We start from the raw sequence: 19,414 nt of genomic DNA, 5'->3' as shown, positions 1-19,414 counted from the left end.
TTTTTTAATTTTTTGTTTTTTAAATTTTTAATTTATTTTTAAGAGTCTTATTATGTTGCAAGTGCAGTGGCTGTTCACTATTGATCAGCATAAGAACTTTTTAATTGTTATTTTTAACAGAGTCTCACTGCATTACCCAGGCTGATCTCCAGCTCCTGGGCTCAAGTGATCTTCCTGCTGCAGCCTCCCAAATTGCTGGGATTACAGGCGTGAGCCACCACGCCCAGCCTAGCATGTTATTTTTGACACGCCCTGTTTCCAGCCTGGGCCAGTTCACTCCTCCTTAGAGAACCTGTGGTCCTCCACTCCCAGGATGTCATTATATTGGTGCCAAGCTTAGTGCAGACACCTGATCAGCTACAGCTCTGAACTCCTGAGTTCAAGTGAGCCTCCTGCCTCAGTCTCCCTGGTAGCCAGGACTATAGGCACGCATGCCACTGCACTCAAAGAAAATTTTTTTGAGACAGAGCCTTGCTCTGTTGACTAGGCTGGAGTGTAGTGGCACAGTCTCAGCTGACTACAATCTCTGCCTCCTGATTTTCCTGCCTCAGCCTCCTGAGTAGCTGAGATTACAGGCGCACACTGCCACACCTGGCTAATTTTTGTATTTTTAGTAGAGACAGGGTTTCACCATGTTGGCCAGGCTGGTCTCAAATTCCTGACGTCAGGCGATCCACCTGCTTCGGCCTCCCAAAGTGCTGGGATTACAGGCGTGAACCACCAGGCCTGACCAGAATATGTTTTCACCTAACATAAGAAATCTAACATTGTGTTACATGTTCTTTGTTGTTTTAAAATTGACACACAGTGTATTAGAGCCAGGAGAAAGTTGAGTAAGCTTAATAAAATATCTAAAGAAAGAATGTGATAGAGAGGAGGTATAAATTAGTTTTAGAAGCTTAGAAAAAGAAAACTTCAATATTGATAGTCCTACCAAATAGTTTATAAGAGGAATGAGAACTTTGGCTAACGTACCTTTGTGTTCCTGTAGGATTGTCAAGTACAATCTTTTATAAAGAGGTAAACACAAGATTGTAATGAACAGGCTTAGCATATTCGCATCCCACTGGCAGTATTAGCTATTATTATTTATATGTGATTATATTATTGGAGGTTCAATTCACCTAACTCCCTCTGTTCTGATTCAGTGCTTGCTGAATACGTCTTTGCTTGTGATTTGGCTTTCTGGTTGTAGAACTGCCCACAGTGTGAGAACAGGCTGAAATGTTCCTTTTTGTTATTTTGGGCAATTCATGATTCATTATAAATGAAAAAAATGTCTTTTTTTTCTTTAATTTGTCTCATAGTTTGAGCTTATGCTGCAAAACTGAAATCTAGTTTTCATGTGTTGACAAAATTAAGTTTACTGGACTGTAAAAGAGGGCTGGACCCTGGACCACGGTCATTTTTACTGAGGTAGTTACTGTTACCAGGGGCCTCTTGCTTTTTCCCAGGTAGATGGAAACTCAACTTTGCAATCTCTGTAGTTTTTCCTAGTATCTCTACAGTTTTTAACAACTAGGTAACATTCTATCAGGTGGCTTTCATGCAATTTACTTAACCAGTTTCCTATTAGAAGACATTTAGGTGATTTCTATGAACATCTTTTGTAAAAATCAGATTTTTTTTTTCTTATTTATACAGCCAACAAACATATGAAAAAATGGTCATATGAAAAATGACTGGTCATTAGAAAAATGCAAATCAAACCCACATTGAGATACCATCTCACACCAGTTAGAATGGTGATCATTAAAAAATCTGGAAACAATATGCTGGAGAGGATGTGGAGAAATAGGAACACTTGTACACTGTTGGGAGTGTAAATTTGTTCAACCATTGTGGAAGACAGTGTGGCGATTCCTCAAGACCTAGAAATAGAAATTCCTTTTGACCCAACAATCCCATTACTGGGATTATATACCCAAAGGATTGTAAGTCAGTCTGTTATAAAGACACATGCACACTTTATGTTCATTGCAGTATTGTTTACAATAGCAAAGACTTAGAACCAACCCAAATGCCCATCAAAGATAGACTGGACAAAGAAAATGTGGCACATATATACCATGGAATACTATGTATCCATAAAGAAGGATGAGTTCATGTCCTTTGCGGGGAACCATTATTCTCAGCAAACTGACACAAGAACAGAAAACCAAACACTGCATGCTCTCACTCATAAGTGGGTATTGAACAATGAGAACACATGGACACAGGGAGGGGAGCATCACACATGTCTTTTGGGGGATGGGGGCTAGGGGAGGGATAGCAGGGTATGGGGAGATGGGGGAGGGATAACATTAGGAGAAATACCTAACGTAGATGACGGGGGGATGGAGGCAGCAAACCACCATGGCATGTATATACCTACGTAACAATCCTGCAAGATCTGCACATGTACCCCAGAACTTAAAGTATAATTAAAAGAAAAGAAGAAAAAAACAACGATCTAGTTTACTGATTCCTGAATAAGTTTCTTTTGTGTGGAACAGATGGAAATGTTGGGGGGAAAAATATCTACACTTTTTTGTTGGCCTAATAAACCATGAACTTACTTTGGATAGCTTGGACAGTTGATACTACCTATTGATATATGCCCCCAAACAGAAAAATTGTTTTTTTGGAATTTTTTTTTTTGAGACAGTCTCCCTCTGTTGCCCAGGCTGGAGTGCAGTGGTGCTATCTTAGCTCACTGCAACCTCTGCCTCTTGGGTTCAAGAGATTATCCTGCCTCAGCCTCCCAAGTAGTTGGGACTACAGACGCCCGCCACCACCCCTGGCTAATTTTTTTATTTTTAGTAGAGAAGGGGTTTCACCATGTTGGCCAGGCAGGTCTTGAACTCCCGACGCTGTGATCCGTGGACCTCAGCCTCCCAAAGTGCTAGGATTACAGGCGTGAGCCACTGTGCCCAACCCAAACTGAAAAATTCTAAGTAACAGATGTATTCCAGGTCTTGTTTAATTTACCAACACAGTAGACAGTTTGCTATTACACTTTCAGCAATAGAATGAAGAGATGCCAAAAATAAGGATTATCTAAGGAAGACTAGATAATTAGAAGAATTAGAAGAAGACAGGGAGGGGAGCTGGTTAACATTGTGAAAAAACAACGTTTAAAGGACAAACAGAAAAAGAACTAGGAGCTGGGGCATGTCAGTAAGAGGGCAGGAGGGAGCCAGGAGGCCAGGGCAGGCTACCCATCCCCTGCATGTACCACTAGTGATTCATGTGTCACTAATCCAACGTAGGCTTCACAGTCCTAGCTTTCAGAATGCTCTCCTTGAAATTCCTCATCTGTTCCTTTTTTCTGAAGAGCATGCATCCTGAATGTTGGATCATGAAAAGTCTTAAATGCTGTACTAGCTCTTCCTGGGTAGGCAGTGGGGAGCCACTGTTTTTCAGCAAGTCACCTGAACTCATTAATGCTCTAATAAATGAGTTCACTTGCCTGAACTCATTAATGCTCTGATAAATCACTCATTAGCGTTGTAGGACATGGGTTGCGGGGGAGACAAACACCTGTTGGGAAGGAAAGGAATGTGTGATGTAAAACAGTAGTAGTGGCAGGGGATGGGCTCATTTAAGAGGCAGAGGGGCAGGTCGGGGCTGGTGGAAAAGAGTGGAAAGGGAGAGGAAAGATGACTTTAGATTTTTAGTTTACTTGATTAGCAGTGTAGTATCAATAGATGAGATGGGCATTATGAAAGGAAAAGCAGGTTTGGACATTGCTGAGTTTGGGGAGCCAGTAGAATATCCAGGTGGGAATTTCCATTAGACAGTTGTAGATAAAAGGCCAAAAAGCCGAGGAAAGGGTCTGGAATCTAAATCTGGAAGTAGTCACTTGGAATTGATGCATCCTTGTTTTTCTTTCCCATTATCTCTAAATTATTTTGCTATTGTTAATTCATGTTTATGCTCTGACACTATATACTGATTATATCCTGCCTTGGAGATAGCTCCCTTCCCCTCTTTCTCTTTACAGCTCACAAGTTTTGCTCTACCTACAATTGTTTGTACCTGTTGGTATGTTTAGTTCTACATGATTCTATTTTGTCTTAGATACACAGCTCTCTCTTTCCAATTGGAAAATGTTCCCTACCTCCAAAGTCTTTCACTTTTAACTTCTGTAGAAGATAATTATCATGCTAGTTAGGGAAAAATAATCAAGTGTGTTAAGATGCCTTATATTATATTCAGATATATTTATAGTAGAGGGGAACCAATGCATACTGAATATTATTACTCTCCTAGGCACTACTGTTTTGGAAACACTGCTTTCTGATCCTAAAAAAGTTGTTTTTAATTTATCAGAAATATGTATGAAAACATTTGCCTTATGTAAACAAAAACAATTAAACGTTTTTTTATAGAGCAGTGTGCTTCCATACTGATATCATTTGAATATACAGAAGCAATTTTGTTATTTTACCTAGATTTAGATTTTAGATTTGCTGTTTTGTCATTTTGTGCTGTTAGGCAGGTAATTTAACCTGTTTGATCTCTAGTTGCCTGGTATTTGGAAGGTATGTATGCATAATATTTTGCTATGATTGGTAAAGTAACCACATTGTGAAGGAATTTATGGCATGATCAGAATGTTTTTTCTCTCTCTAGATTTTGTTATTCATGAGGACCAATGGGTTGGTGAGACAGTACTGCAATCAACATTTACCAGTCAGTTATTAAATCTTGGGAGTTATTCATCTATTCAGCCTGAAGAATGTAAGACACATTTTGAATGAAATAATTTATTAGTGTTTAAACTATATAAACATACTAGGAAAGATTAGGGTTAAAATGGTTCTTTTACAAAATGTTTTCTAAACAGTTGGAGTGTATTGGTTTCTTTTTGTTAGTAAGAATAAAAATATAATTTTAAGAAATTTCTCTTTTGTATATTGTAAATCACATTTATTTTAGGAAGTATTGGGTCTCATGTTTCATTTTCGTAGGCAGTCAGTATAGTGGTGGTTCTTCACCTTTTAGGGAGTCAAAGAGCTCTTTGAGAATCTATAGACCATTTCTTCAGAAAAATGGACTTCAGTAGATAGGCACAAAATTTTGCTTATAATTCTAAAGCATTCCATGGACCTCTGAAGTTCTTCTGTGGAACTTCTGAGCCTCTGATTAAGAATCCTTGAGGAAATAATGTATTGGTCTCATATTCAGACAGCTGTGGTTTGAATCCTTATTTTTCTACCTACCACTGCTAAGAAAAGCTACCTTCCTTCTTTAACATCCAGCTTTCTTTTCTTTAAAGGAAGCTGTTTAATGAAGAAACTAGCAGCTATCTTCTCCTCTAGGAAATAAAAAAGAAAACAAAGTAAGGGAAACAGTATAAACTTGTGGTTGTGGTCACTGGAATCAGCTAGGATTTAAATCCTAGCTCTCTTACTGCCAGTCTTTGTCTTTAGGCCAGTTATTTCACTTGATTATACCTCTGTCTCCTTGCCAGTGAAACTGAGATGAAAATACATATATACCTCATAGGGTTGTTGTGAAAATTAAGTGAGGAAATGAATATAAAGTGTTGAACCTGCATGTAATGTAGTAATAACATAGTAAGATTAGAGGGAGAGGAAATAAGCTAGCACAATATATTTGATAAAATTCTGAAATATCATACAAGAAAAAGCTAGGGAAATATACTGATTTTACAAGAAGATAAGTGGAAAAATAGGAAGGTTATAGCATGTATATGGAAGATAGAGCATGGAACTCCAACCTTTGAATTCTTAAAAAAAGGCGGAGCAAGTAGAAGGGACGAGCCACAATTGGAATAACAAGAATTGTGTTTGGAATGGGCAAAGTTTCACTATACACTAGGGTGGCCCATCAGCAGAAAATCAACTCTGACATATTTCATAGACAACTAAAATAGAATTCTTCATCTATCTAATATGCGTTTATTATGTGTTGACATTGTTTCAGTTACTGTGCTTACTGTACACTGGGGGTATAATGATGCCTGTCCTCGTGGAGTTTACATTCTTATGTGGAAGACAGAACAAACAAATGAAGGAAGCAGACATATAAGTAAAATATTTGCAGGTGACAAGAAGTGCTATGAAGGAAACTAACAAAGGGCTGAGATACAGAATGCCATGGTTCTAGTTCAGAAGGGTTGATCATGGAGTAGAATCAGAGGACGTTGTTACAATAGCTGAAGTTGAGAGATGATGGGAGGCAAGTGGAGCTAAAGAGTGGAGATATTATTTGTAAATAGAATTAGTAGGATTTTCTGATGATGTGGGTCTGGGGATGAGGGAAGAGGGACAGTCTATTGCTACTGGATTTCTGGTTTAAGTAACTAGGTAGCTTTTATTGGGAAAGACTGAGAGGGAACTGGTTTATGAGGAAAATTAAGAGCTATGTTTCAGGCATGTTAAGTTTTAGGTATCTTTGAGATAGATATTCAAGTGGAGATGTCATATAAGAACTGGAAACAAAATTCAGTACTCAGAAGACAGGTTTAAAATTAAGATGCAAATTTTAGAATTAATAGCATACAGATAATATCATTTAAAAAACTTTTAAATTTGAAATATTATCTGTAAAATTATAGAATCACAGGGGATTGCAAAAATAATACGTAAAGTCCCATGAACTCTTCATCCAGCTTCTCCCAGTGGTGAGATCTTATACAGCTTTGTACAATATCAACAGCAGTAAGTTAACATTTGTTTAATACTGTTAACTAGTAACATACTAGAATACTTCCCCTTTCAGTATCAATAAATATAGTATCAACTGGGCATGGTGGCGCACACCTGTAATCGCAGCACTCTGGGTGGCTGAGGTGGGAGGATTACTTGGGCCCAGGAGTTTCAAGACCAGCCTGGACAGAATGGTGAAACCCCGTCTCTACTAAAAATATGGAAAAATTAGCCAAGTGTAGTGGTGTACACCTGTAGTTCCAGCTACTGGGGAGGCTTAAGTGGGAAAATCACCTGAACCCAGAAAGTTGAGGCTGCAGTGAGCCATGATTGCACCACTGCACTTTAGCCTGGGTGATGGGAGTCAGACCTTGTCTCAAAATTTTTTTTCTTAAATAAATATAGAATCAGTACAACATTATAATTATAATATGATTAATACTATGTCAATAAAATAGATATACATAGTCCTAATGCCAGTGTCTTATTTAATAGAAAAGCACTAGAGGCATTATCTTTAAAATCGGAAAAAGATAAGGATGTCCACTATCTCTGCAACTATTCATTTTATACTAGAGTTATCAGCCAATGCACTTAGACAAGAAAAAACATCTGGCCTGGTGCGGTGGCTCACGCCTGTAATCCCAGCACTTTGGGAAGCCAAGGTGGGCAGATCACTTGAAGCCAGGAGTTCCAGACCAGCCTGGCCAACATAGCAAAACCCTCTTTCTACTAAAAAGACAAAAAATTAGCCAGGTGTAGTGGTGCATACCTGTGGTCCCAGCTTCTCAGGAGGCTAAGGCATGAGAATCGCTTGAACCTGGGAGGCAGAGGTTGCAGTCAGCACTGCTGCACTGCACTGCAGCCTGAGCGACAGAGTGAGATTTTGTCTCAAAAAAAAAAAAAAAAATCTGAATGGATAAAGAATAATGAAAATTATCTCTATTTACAAATGCTCTGATAACATACCTGAACACTCCAGGAATCAAAGTTAAAACAAATTTAAATAATAAGAGAATTCAGTGATGTAACAGGATGCAAAATTAATGTTAAAAAATATCATTAGGCTGAGTGCAGTGTCTCATGTCTGTAATTCCAGCACTTTGGGAGATGAAAGTGGGTGGACAGTCTGAGCCCAGGAATTCAAGACCAGCTTGGGCTACCAAAAAAAAAAGAAAAAAAGAGCTGGATGTGGTGGCACACATCTGTGGTCCCAGCTGTTTGGGAGGCTGAGGTAAAAGGACTGCTTGAGCCCAGGCTGGGGGATGAGGTTGCAGTGAGCTGCGATTTCACCACTGTATTCTAGCCTGGGCAACACAGCAAGGCCCTGTCTCAAAAAATAAAAACAACAACAAAAAAATTAGACAATATGCACAAATAATAAACAGAGGGCGGGCATAATGATAGTGAAAAACTCATTTATAATAATAATGAAGATATTTCAAAATAAAGTTAACAAGAAATGTGCAAAACTTGTATGAGGAAAAAATTTAAACACTCCAGAAAGAAATGAAGACGTGAATAAATGGAAAGACATCCCCTGTTCTTGGATGGGGTGACTCAACATTATAATGATATCAGTTCTCCCCAAGTTAATAGGTAAATTCAATGCAGTTACAATAAAAATATCAAGCTATGTTATGGCATGTAAAAGTTGACACTAAAGCTCATATGGGAAAACAGACATACAAGAATAGCTGGGAAAAGACTGACAAAGGAGAACTACAGAGGAGGGGAACTAGCTTTAGCAGACATTAAAACATACTATCAAGCCTCTGTAATTAAAACAGTGAAGTACTGATGCGTGAATAGACAAGTAGACCAGTGGAATAGAGTAAGAAGATTAGAATTAGACTCACATACATGTAACAATTTAATGTATGACAAAGATAGTATCTGAAATCAGTGAGAGAAAGGCTCACCTCTTAATAAATGGTGCTGAGACAACTGGGTAGCCATTTGGAAAAAAGTGAAAATTGGACACATATCTCACAGCAAACAAAAATAAACACTGTATGGATTAAGAATCTAAATGTAAAAAATAAAACCATGCAACCACAAGAAGGACACCTGACTGAATCCTCTGTAATCACGGTGTAGGGAAAGGCTTTTTCTTAATATTACTCAGAATCTGGAGGCATTAGAAGACAAGACTGATAAATTTTACTACAGAAAAATAAATTTTACATAACCCAAAACACCATAAACAAAGTCAAAAGACAACTGACAAACTTTGGAGAAAATATTTGTAACATATAACAAAAGGCTAATATCCCTAATATATAAAGAACTTTTAAACATTGAGTGTCAAAGGCCAGGTGTGGTAGCTCACACCTGTAATTCTAGCATTTTGGAAGGCTCAGGTGGGACAGTCACTTGAGCTCAGAAGTTTGAGACCAGCCTGGGCAACATACTGAGACCCTGTTTCTACAAAAACTCAAAAAATTAGCAAGATGTGGTGATACATGCCTATGGTCTCAGCTACATAGGAGGCTAAGGCAGGAGGATTGCTTGAGCCCAGGAGGTTGAGGCTGCAGTAAGCTGTGTTCATGCTACTACACTCTAGCCTGGCAAAAGGGAAAATGTGAAAAAGATATGAACAGTCAATTTTCAAAAAAAGAAATAAAATGGCTGTCAAAGCATAATTAGAGAAATTCAAATTAAAACTACATGGAGGGAAAAATAAATAAATAAATAAATAATGCTGCTATTAAAAAAAAAAAAAAGAAATCCACTAGAAATAGTATTAGAATGGATCAACAATTTCATCAAAGTTGCAGGATACAAGATCAATATAGGAATTAATACACAGAAATCAATAGCTTGCTATACACTAGCAATAAAAAATACAAAATAAAGAATATATAAAAAAATAAATAAATAAAACTACATGGAGATATCATTTCTTACCTTTCAGATTGGAAACATTTTTTAAAAAGACAACACATTCCTTTAGTGAAACTGTGAGATAACATGTCCTCTTACACATTGGTCGTAGGAATACAAATTGCTACAACCCCTCCAAAGGATATTTGACACTAGCTAACAAAATTACATATGTACTTAGCTTTCAACCTAGCAATCCCGCTTCTAGGACTCTACCTTGAAGCTACACCGCCAACACTGTGAAAATACATATCACAAGGTTATTCATTGCAGTATTGTTTGTAATTGCAAAATATATAGGAGAATGATTTACTAAATTATGGTACATTCACATAGTAGAACAGTTTGTACTATGCAACAGTACAAAAAGAATGAAAAAAAAATAGCTATGAACTGATTTGGAACGATTCCCAGGACATAATGTTATGTGAAAAACATAAACCCCCCAAAAGTGTATGTAGTATGCTGTCCTTCCTGTAAGAAGGAATGGAGGAATAAGAAAATACCTCTGTTTATTTGTGGAAAGAAAATGCAGGAAGGATAAACCAGACACTAGAGAGATTGGTCACCTGCAGGGGGCAGGTAGGAGAGGGGTGGAAGAAAGTGGAGAATGGGAGCAGGATAGCTGTGGTCAGGAGGAAGTGACACTTCTCTGAGTATATCTTTTTTGTGTAGTTCTGACTCACAGAACCATAGTAATGGTAGAACCAACTAGAATGTGGGGGAGGCAGAACCCAACATAGAATACGAACACTAACAAATGAACCTAATATTGTTACAAATGAATAAAATAACTACGCAGAAGGGAGTGGGGAAGAAAAAAAACAAACCTAAGTAACTGGAAAAGAGTACATTGACTGGATTCTATAAGTCTAAAGACAGAAAGGACTATACAGTGGCTGACACCCGTAATCCCAGCACTTTGGGAGGCAGAGGCAGGTGGATCACTTGAGGTTGGGAGTTTGAGACCAGCCTGACCAACATGGAGAAACTCCGTCTCTACTAAAAATACAAAACTAGCCAGATGTGATGGCACATGCCTGTAGTCCCAGCTACTTGGGAGGCTGAGGTAGGAGAATTGCTGGAACCCGGGAGGCAGAGGTTGTGGTGAGCTGAGATTGCACCATTGCACTCTAGCCTAAGCAATAAGAGTGAAACTCTGTCTCAAAAAAAAAAAAAAAAAAACTGTACACAAATGCTGCAATCTAGTTAGAAATAACGTTTCTCAAAGGGGAATGGCTTAGCAATAACCTTATGTGTATACTAGAATGAACAAATGAGTACATAGATTGTAGATAATGAGAGTTGGATTTCTCATTGTTGGAGAAAGAAATTATAAATAAGGGAAGATTAAAATGAACCAGAGGCATTTTTGTAAACTGAGGATTTTTAATAAAGATAAATGGATACAGAAATATAGGCATGTATATATGGGCAGGCTAGTACAAATGCATACATCTCCTAGGTCTGTTCACTGAGCGAGCACAGATGCAGTGACTCTCCAGTAACAATGAGCATACCTGGTGCCCAGATATTGGTCTGTAAACATTTTCTCTCTCTCTCTCTCTTTTTTTTTTTTTTTTTAAACAGGGTCTGGCCCTGTTGCCCAGGCTAGAGTATAGTGGTGCTATCTCGGCTCACTCTAACTTCCGGCTCCTGGGCTCAAACCAGCCGCCCACCTCAGCCTTCCAAGTAAATGTACCACAGGTGTGCACTACCACACCTGGCTAATTTTTGTATTTCTTGTAGAGACTGGGTTTTGCCATGTTGCTTAGGCTGGTCTCGAACTCCTGGGCTTCAGCAGTCTACCCATCTTGGCCTCCCAAAGAGCTGGGATTACAGGTGTGAGCCATTGTGCCTGGCCAATGTTATTCTCTAATGAAAGGAACCAGCTCTGCTAAAAGTGGCTCATTACAGGACTGGGTCAGAGCAAATTCAGGATGAGCCTGGAAGTCTGGTGGTACCAGACAAGACATGTTGAAATAATGCAAGAGCCAATGTGAAGGGATTAACACCTACAGAATAAAGTATTTACAAATCCTTACTGATATAAATATATATTTATTTCATTAATTAACTAGAGGGGAAGGGAGAGCTCTTCCAGGGGAATTCCAATTAATACATCTGAGAGAAAAGAAAAAAAATAGAGAATTACTGGCCATGCTCAGTGGTTCATGCCTGTAATCCCAGCATGTTGGGATGCTGAGGTAGGTGGATGCTTGAGCCCAGGAGTTTGAGACCAGCCTGGGCAACATGGCAAAACCCCGTCTCTATAAAAACTACAAGAATTAACTGGGTTTGGAGGTGCATGCCCCTAGTCCCAGCTACTTGGAGGCTGAGAAGAGAGGATTGATTGATTCCAAGAGGTTGAGGCTACAGTGAGCCATGAACTTCAGCCTGGGCAACAGAGTGAGACTCTGTCTTAAGAAGGAAACAGAACAAAACAAATCACAAAAATAGAGAATTACCATTAGGCAGATATCACAGTAATAAATCTGCACAGACAAGGATCCCTTGATAGATGCTAAAATTAGTAGTTGAAAGTTTGAGGAGAGATAGCATTGCATTGTCTCAAACTATCTCCCCAAGATACCTGCTTATAGAGGGAAAATAGTAAATTTATAGGAAAGAAACTCTTCAGACACCAACTTAACTGAGTGATCAGGATAAATATCACCAGTAATAAGATGTATGGGTATCATAAATTCCTTGATATTATCCATTGAGAAGGACACACCATATGTTTTATGGAATTGCCAGAAATGCATAACTTTATTCCAATCATAAAACACTGGAGAAACCCAAATGGAAGGACGTTCTACTAAATAATTGATGAGGTTTCTTCATAAGTGTCAAGGTAATGAAAAAGAAAAGACTGAGAAACTCTTAGAGGCTAGAGGAGACCAAAGAGAGACAACAACTAAATGTGACGTGGGATCTTGGATGAGATCCTACATAGAGAAAGGATATTAATAGGAAAATTGGTAAAATTAAATAACATCTGTATTTTAGTTAACAATATTTAATTGATGTTAGTTCCTGTTTAAGATAATTTATAATATATGAGATGCTCACATTAATGGACATAATGAGAAATATAAGGGAAGTCTGTACTATTTTTACAACTTTTTTGTAAGTCTTACATTAGTTAAAAACAGAATTTTTAAAAGAGCAATAAACAATCATCTTGATCAGTACAAAGAAAGCTTTTGGTAAAATTCAACAGCTATTCATTAGGAATAGAATAAAATTTTCCTTAACTTCATAAAGAGTGTCTTTAGAAAACCCAGAACAATTATCCTAATTGGAAAAATATTAGAAGCATTTCTTTTAAAATTCAGGAGTATGAGTAAGATACTACTATTACTACTTTTCTTCAACTCTGTATTAGAGTTATTAACCAGTGCAATAAAACATGGAAAAAGAAATTAGATATTTAAATATTGGAAAGTAGAAATAAAACTGTCATTATTATAGATGGTTTACATACCTTTTTTACTCTGAAAACTACAAGCAAATTATTAGAAATAATAGGAAAGTTTAGCATAGTTGCTAGATATGAGATTAATATATAAAAGTCAATCACATTTCTAGAGTAGAGCAACTAACAATAACAAAGAAAGGTGTCATTGACAATAATATTATTCTGTACATTGACAATAATATTATTCTGTAATGAGTATAACAAAGTATGTGAAAGACCTAAAAAAGGAAAACATTTTTTTTTCTTTTTCTCCCACTGTTCCTGTAGCAGGAAAGGAAAAATTTTTAAATGAAGAAAAACTAACGAAGAATGAAATAAACATGTACCTTATTCATTGATTGGAAGATTTAATGTTGTGAAGATTTCAATTCTTTTTAGGTTGATTTGTAAATTCAGTGCAGGTTCAATAAAAATCCTCATAAGATTTCAAGGACACCGTGGCCCATGCCTGTAATCCCAGCACTTCGGGAGACCAAGGCAGGAGAATCTCTTGAGACAAAGAGTTCAAGACCATTAAGATTTTCATTTAATTTGATAAGATTATATGATATTTCTGTAGAAGAGTAAGTGGTCAAAAACAGCCAGGGCATTTTAAGAAGAAAAGCTAGGAAGAATAATTTGCCCTATCAGCTATCAGGACTTAGTGTGAATCTGTAGTAATTAAGATGGTGTGGTTTTGGCCAGTTGAAGTCAGTTAACTTTTTAATTTTGACATTTCTGTAAAAGATACAAGTTTAATATTCTGCTAGGAATATTTGAAGGTGTCACCTCTTGGAGAGAGAGAGAGAGAGAGAGAAAGTGTGTGTGTGTGTGTGTGTGTGTGTGTGTGTGTGTGTGTGTGATAGCTAAGTGGCTTCTAAGCAAAATTCACCATATTTTATATATGTTGGTATAATAGAAGGGGAAGGAATGTTTTGAAATAATGAAAATAATGTGGTATGCAAATGCTTTGCGAGAGATTTGGGAAACGTAGGTATCTCTGGTTTTAAGGCTGATCAGGATTCAGGTAATAGTTCAGTAATTTCATAAAATTTTATGACAAAATTCTGGATGGAGAATATTCCATGAATCCCATAGAGAGTTTCAGGTTTTTGTAGAATGATGTGAAAAATCTTGAACTAATTAGATAATCTTAGAAGTTACTTCAAAATCTTTGTTTTTACACATACACAGAAATTTATGATGCTTTATTTGTCATAGGTTAGTAGCTAAAGTGTATTCTAAAGTTTTTTATTGATTTAGGGAAATGGCTACCAGTGAACATTTTGAGAATATTGCAGTTGTTTTTCTTCTGAAAGACAAACCAATTTGGTTACTGAGTTTACCAATTTTTTTTTGATTTTGTAAGTGGTTACAACTCGTGAGAGCATTCTTACTTCTGATCAATATATTGTGTTTTTGGAAAAGACCTCTGGGAAAGAATTATGACTAAGCCCTCAAGAGCAATTGCAGCAAAACCAAAAATTGAAAAGTGTGACCTAATTATATATTTTTTAAATTTATTTTTTAAAAACAGGATCTCACTCTGTTACCCAGGCTGGAGTGCAGTGGCCTAATCATGGTTCACTGTAGCCTTGATCTCCTAGGCTCAAAAGATTTTTCCACCTCAGCCTCCTGAGTAGCTGGGACTATAGGCGCATGCCATCACACCCAGATAATTTTTGTATTTTTGGTAGAGTCGGGGTTTTGTCATGTTGCCCAAGGTGGTCTTGAACTCCTGAGCTCAAACAATCCTCTCACCTTAGCCTCCCATAGTGCTGGAATTACAGGTATGAGCCACCATTCCCAGTCCTGAAATAACTATTATTAAAGAGTCAAAAAAACAACAGATGTTGGTAGGCTGTGTGGAAAAGGAAATACTCATATACTGTTAGTGGGAACGTAAATTAGTTCAGCCATTGTTGAAAGCAGTTTGGAGATTTCTCAAAGAACTTAAAACTGAACTATCACTTAACCCAGCAATCCCATTACTGGGTATATATCCAAAAGAAAATAGATTGTTCTACCAAAAAGACATATGCACTGTAGCACTTTCACAATAGCAAAGTTGTGGAGTCAACCTAGGTAGCCATCAATGGAGGATTGAATAAAGAAAATGTGGTACATATACACCGTGGAATTCTATGCAGCCATAAACAAAGAATGAAATCATGCCAGGTATGGTGACTCATGCCTGTAATTTCAGCACTTTGACAGGCTGAGGCAGGCAGATCACTTGAGTCCAGGAGTTTAAGACCAGCCTGGACAATGTAGCAAAACACTGTCTCTACACACACACACACACACAAAAAGAAAAAGAAAAAGAAAAAAAGGCAGGTGTGGTGGTACACACCTGTGGTCCAGGTCCAAGCTATTTGGGAAACTGAAGTGAGATAATCACCTGAACCTGGGAGATGGAGTTTATAGTGAGCTGAGATCACACCACTGCATTCCAGCCTGGGCGACAGAGTGACATCTTGCTTCAAAAAACAAACGAACAAAAATCTTTGCACCGACATGGATGCAACTGGAGGCGATTATCCTAAGTGAATTGAGAGGAATAGGAAACCCAATAACATGTAATCTCAATTATAAGTGGGAGCTAAACATTGGCTACTTGTAGACATTGAGGTGGCAGCAGTACACGCTGGGGACTACTGGAGGGAGAGGGGCAAGGGTTGAAAAACTACCTGTTGGTTACTCTGCTCGGTAACAGAGTATAGGTGACAGGATCATTTGTACCCCAAAGTTCAGTATCACACAGTATACCCAGGTAACAGACCCCCGAATCCAAAGTAAAAGTTGAAAATACTTTTGTTCTTTCCTCTTTATAGTGAGGTGTTATATGTTTTACAAACCTAGTTCTGATAATGTGACAGGAATATAAATTTATCTTGAATATTATTAAATATATAAGTCAAAGATCAACACAATGTTTCCAGGAGATAGACTGTTTTTGGAATCTAAATAACTAGAGGTTTCCCTGTAAATTTTTATGAATCAGGGACAAATATGTAATTTGATATCAGAGATCTTTTTTTGACCCAAAACTCTAACTTGTTCATGAAAAATGAAGCCCAGAGAAGTTATGTACAATTTCACAGAGCTTATTATTGACAAAACTAGAATTTGAATACAGCTCTCTGATTCCAGATTTGCTGGAAATACTGTGAAAGAATTCTCTCTGGTAGTATTATGTGTGCTTTTAATTTTTTTTCTTTATAACTTTAGTTTGAATTTCATGTGTGTGTGAGCATCTGCATTACTTGTTATTTATTTATTTATTTTTTTATTAGAGATGGGGTTTCATCATGTTGACCAGGCTGGTCTCAAACTCCTGATCTCAGGCAATCCTCCCGCCTTGGCCTCCCAAAGTGCTGGAATTACAGGCGTGAGCCACCGCGCCCAGCCAATCTGCATTTACTTTTAAAAACTTTTATTGTAAAAGCCTTCAAGCCTATACAAAAGTAGAGAGAATGCAAATCATAATGAACTTAAGTACCTGTTAGGCAGCTTATTAAAACATGGCCAGTTTTGTTTCTCCTGTTGTATCCCTTTTCTTTTACTGTCTAAAGGAAGGAAAGAAGAATCACAAATCAGTTTATGGACTCTGCTTTCTAAAAAGTACTTAAGTGTTTATTACCAATATCTTATTTTGGTCAGCAATCAATCACTTACTCAAACATACTTCTCTTAACCTTCAGAGAAATTAAAATTTAATCAGTAAAACTCATCAACCTGTACATGAAAATACATGCATCTTATTGTATATAAACTATATCTTAATTTTAAAAATGAGAAAAAATATGAGACAGGAAAGAGAAAACCATTTAAAAGGCATAATAACTGAAGAATTAAATAACCAATTGAACACTTGAAAAATATTACAATGTAGCACATGCTCAAAAGTGTTCTGAGCTCAGGGAAAGAAGCAGCACTGTGAGTCTATAGTGGTCGTCATTCTATGTGGTATTGGGTAGGGAGAAAAGAGAGTGACAGCCTTGCAGCTGGAAATTGGTGGGGACAAACGCATTGCTGTGGAAAGAGTAAGGCACGCTCAGGGAGAGAATCAGAGAGGTGGCTCCGAGCTTGTTTCAGAAGGGAAGTCCCCAGGGGCTTGAGGAAGCATAGCAGAGGCTGGGATAGTTAGGAAAGCAGGATCAAATCGGATTCCAAGTCTTGGGGAACTGATTAGCTGTTACAGCGTGGTGGAGTCAAAAAAGAACAGAAATTTTGTGTTTGGTTTATTGATAGAAGAATGATGTTATTAACAAAGTAGAGAAGTAAGGGAACAGCACAAGTTTTTTGAGGATAGTAAATAATTCCATTTCCATTGGTTAAAAATACCAAGTTTATTTTTATATCTAAACTGATTCAAGACTTAGCTATTATACATGTTTTAGAGAAAACAAAACCATATTGTATATCTAATCATACTTTACAACATAAAATACAGTTCTAAAAAATATTATTTTGTCAAGAAAAATATAATGTTGTCATCTTTTGTCTGTCTGTATGTTTTTTCTTCCTTAGATTCCAGTGTGGTTAGTGTTGGTGTACTTCAAGACTTACTGGCATATGTGTCCTCAGAACATTCCTACCTCAGAGATCTTCCTCCAAGGCAGCCTCAGAGGGTGAACAGTATAGACTTCGTAGAGTTGGAGCACCTTCAGCCTGACATATTAGTCCACGCAGTACTAAGAGTTGTTAATTTCACTGTACTGACAGGTAAACATTTTGACTGCCTCCTTAATTGTAGATTATGGAAAAATTAAGATACAAGACCATCTTAGTGTACCATTTGGTTATCACTATATATGTATCATCAGCTCTTAAAGTATGGTATCACATATGGTAGAGTAATGCCAGCTAAGATACTCATTTTCCTTTTCCAGAGGCAGTATACAGTTATAGAGGACAGAAGCAGAAAAAAGTTATGTTAACTGTGGAACAGGCCCAAGATCAACATTATGTGCTTGTATTATGGGGTCCTGGAGCAGCCTGGTACCCTCAACTTCAAAGGAAAAAAGGTAAACACACCAAAAAGCATTTATCCTATTTATATTTCAGTAAATGATTAATGTTTATGAACCTGAGATGGAGAAAATCTTGGGAGACTAGACAGCATTTGAAATACAATGATCATGATTGAATATTTTTGTAGCAATTCAGTTATCAAATAAGTCCTCAATAATTCATGGTGGTGAAATAAAGGTTTAAATTTACTCCCAGATACACTACTTTACCTTTTTAGTGAAGATCTTACCTCCTCCAAGTAATGTTCTTTAGACATTTAGTTCCGGAGAAGCTTCTACAATTTTTTTCAGCCAAAGTACTCCGATAAATAAACTCTCTGGTTATAACGCAGATTTCAGGGGAGTTACCTTAACTCTTTCAAGTCACAATTACTGTTCAATAAATTACTGTGTTTCATGTTTTTATTATAGTTGTTTTAAAAGCATGTACTTTTAGCCATCCCTAGAATGTTCAGTGTTAAAATATGACCCATGATTATGTTTTTCTTTAAAGCATAAATTATTTATGGTATATTGAATTAAATGGAATTGATATTTAATTAAAATAGTATAATATCTTCTCTTTGCTATCATGAGATCCTTTAGTTGTAACAATCAAGGACAGTTTCATTTGTGGCTTATGAGTTATTTTTCCCTGCTAAATTAATTTAGAGATTGATTCAGTATATTACTTAACTGTTTTTTACCTGAAAGAGTTAATGTCTCTTTCCAAACTTCTGCCTTCCAAATCGTTATTTGGAGGTAGGATCTGTCACATTGTCTCTCTTAATCATTAATAGTTATGACTAGGATTTGAGATAAATCCAACTTTTGACTTTTATGTTAAGATCAAACAGGGACAGATGTTTGTTTGGTTGAGCAAGCTGACAAACATGTATCAATGATAGACTATGATCGTTGAGCACTAGAACACAAGTCTAGTGCATGCTACACAAGAATGTGGGTCACAGGTATAGTGGAGCCATAACAAAGCAGATTGCTTCATGTAATATGAATATTATTTTAAAGTTAATAGTTTTTTGGTTAATAGGAAAGAAATGATAGTTGTCTCTAGGTGATTCTATGGTGTTTAGGTTAGTATTGAAAACATACGAATCCAGGAATTAAGATGTTGTTGTTCTTTGTGCATTCATTCATCCAGCACACCTTTATTTATAACTGTCGTTTTAAAGTTTTTTTTTTAAATGAGATCTGATGGTTTTATATTTTTCTTTTCTTCTCTTTTTTTATATGTTTTTATGCATTTTAAAGTTTTAATGTCTACTTCAACACCTCACATCCTTTTTAAGAGAAAAATACCAATTTTGAAGGTTTTTATTTCCTGATTTTACTTTTGAAGAGACCAGCTCCATTTCCAAATTCCCAGCAAA

The 19,414-nt window shown here is 36.9% G+C and overlaps 1 protein-coding gene across 8 annotated transcripts in view; it reads left to right on the top strand.

Annotated features, from left to right (window-relative positions):
* The window catches only part of SHLD2 (shieldin complex subunit 2), a 100,837-nt gene that overhangs the window by 62,552 nt on the left and 18,871 nt on the right, over nucleotides 1-19,414 (top strand). For all 8 annotated transcript variants that reach the window (XR_004265782.1, XM_032270094.1, XM_032270100.1 and 5 more), the window contains 3 exons: nucleotides 4,618-4,725; nucleotides 17,542-17,736; nucleotides 17,904-18,038. Coding sequence is in view for 7 of the 8 variants with exons in the window: in XM_032270094.1 (XP_032125985.1) it covers nucleotides 4,618-4,725; nucleotides 17,542-17,736; nucleotides 17,904-18,038 (438 nt within the window). In the remaining variant the exon portion in view is untranslated. The remainder of the gene's footprint in view (nucleotides 1-4,617; nucleotides 4,726-17,541; nucleotides 17,737-17,903; nucleotides 18,039-19,414) is intronic.

This window comes from Sapajus apella, unplaced genomic scaffold, assembly GCF_009761245.1.
Source record: "Sapajus apella isolate SASKATOON/1434 unplaced genomic scaffold, GSC_monkey_1.0 scaffold203, whole genome shotgun sequence".
Classification (NCBI taxonomy): Eukaryota; Metazoa; Chordata; class Mammalia; order Primates; family Cebidae; genus Sapajus; species Sapajus apella.
This window is presented reverse-complemented; position numbering and strand designations above follow the sequence as displayed.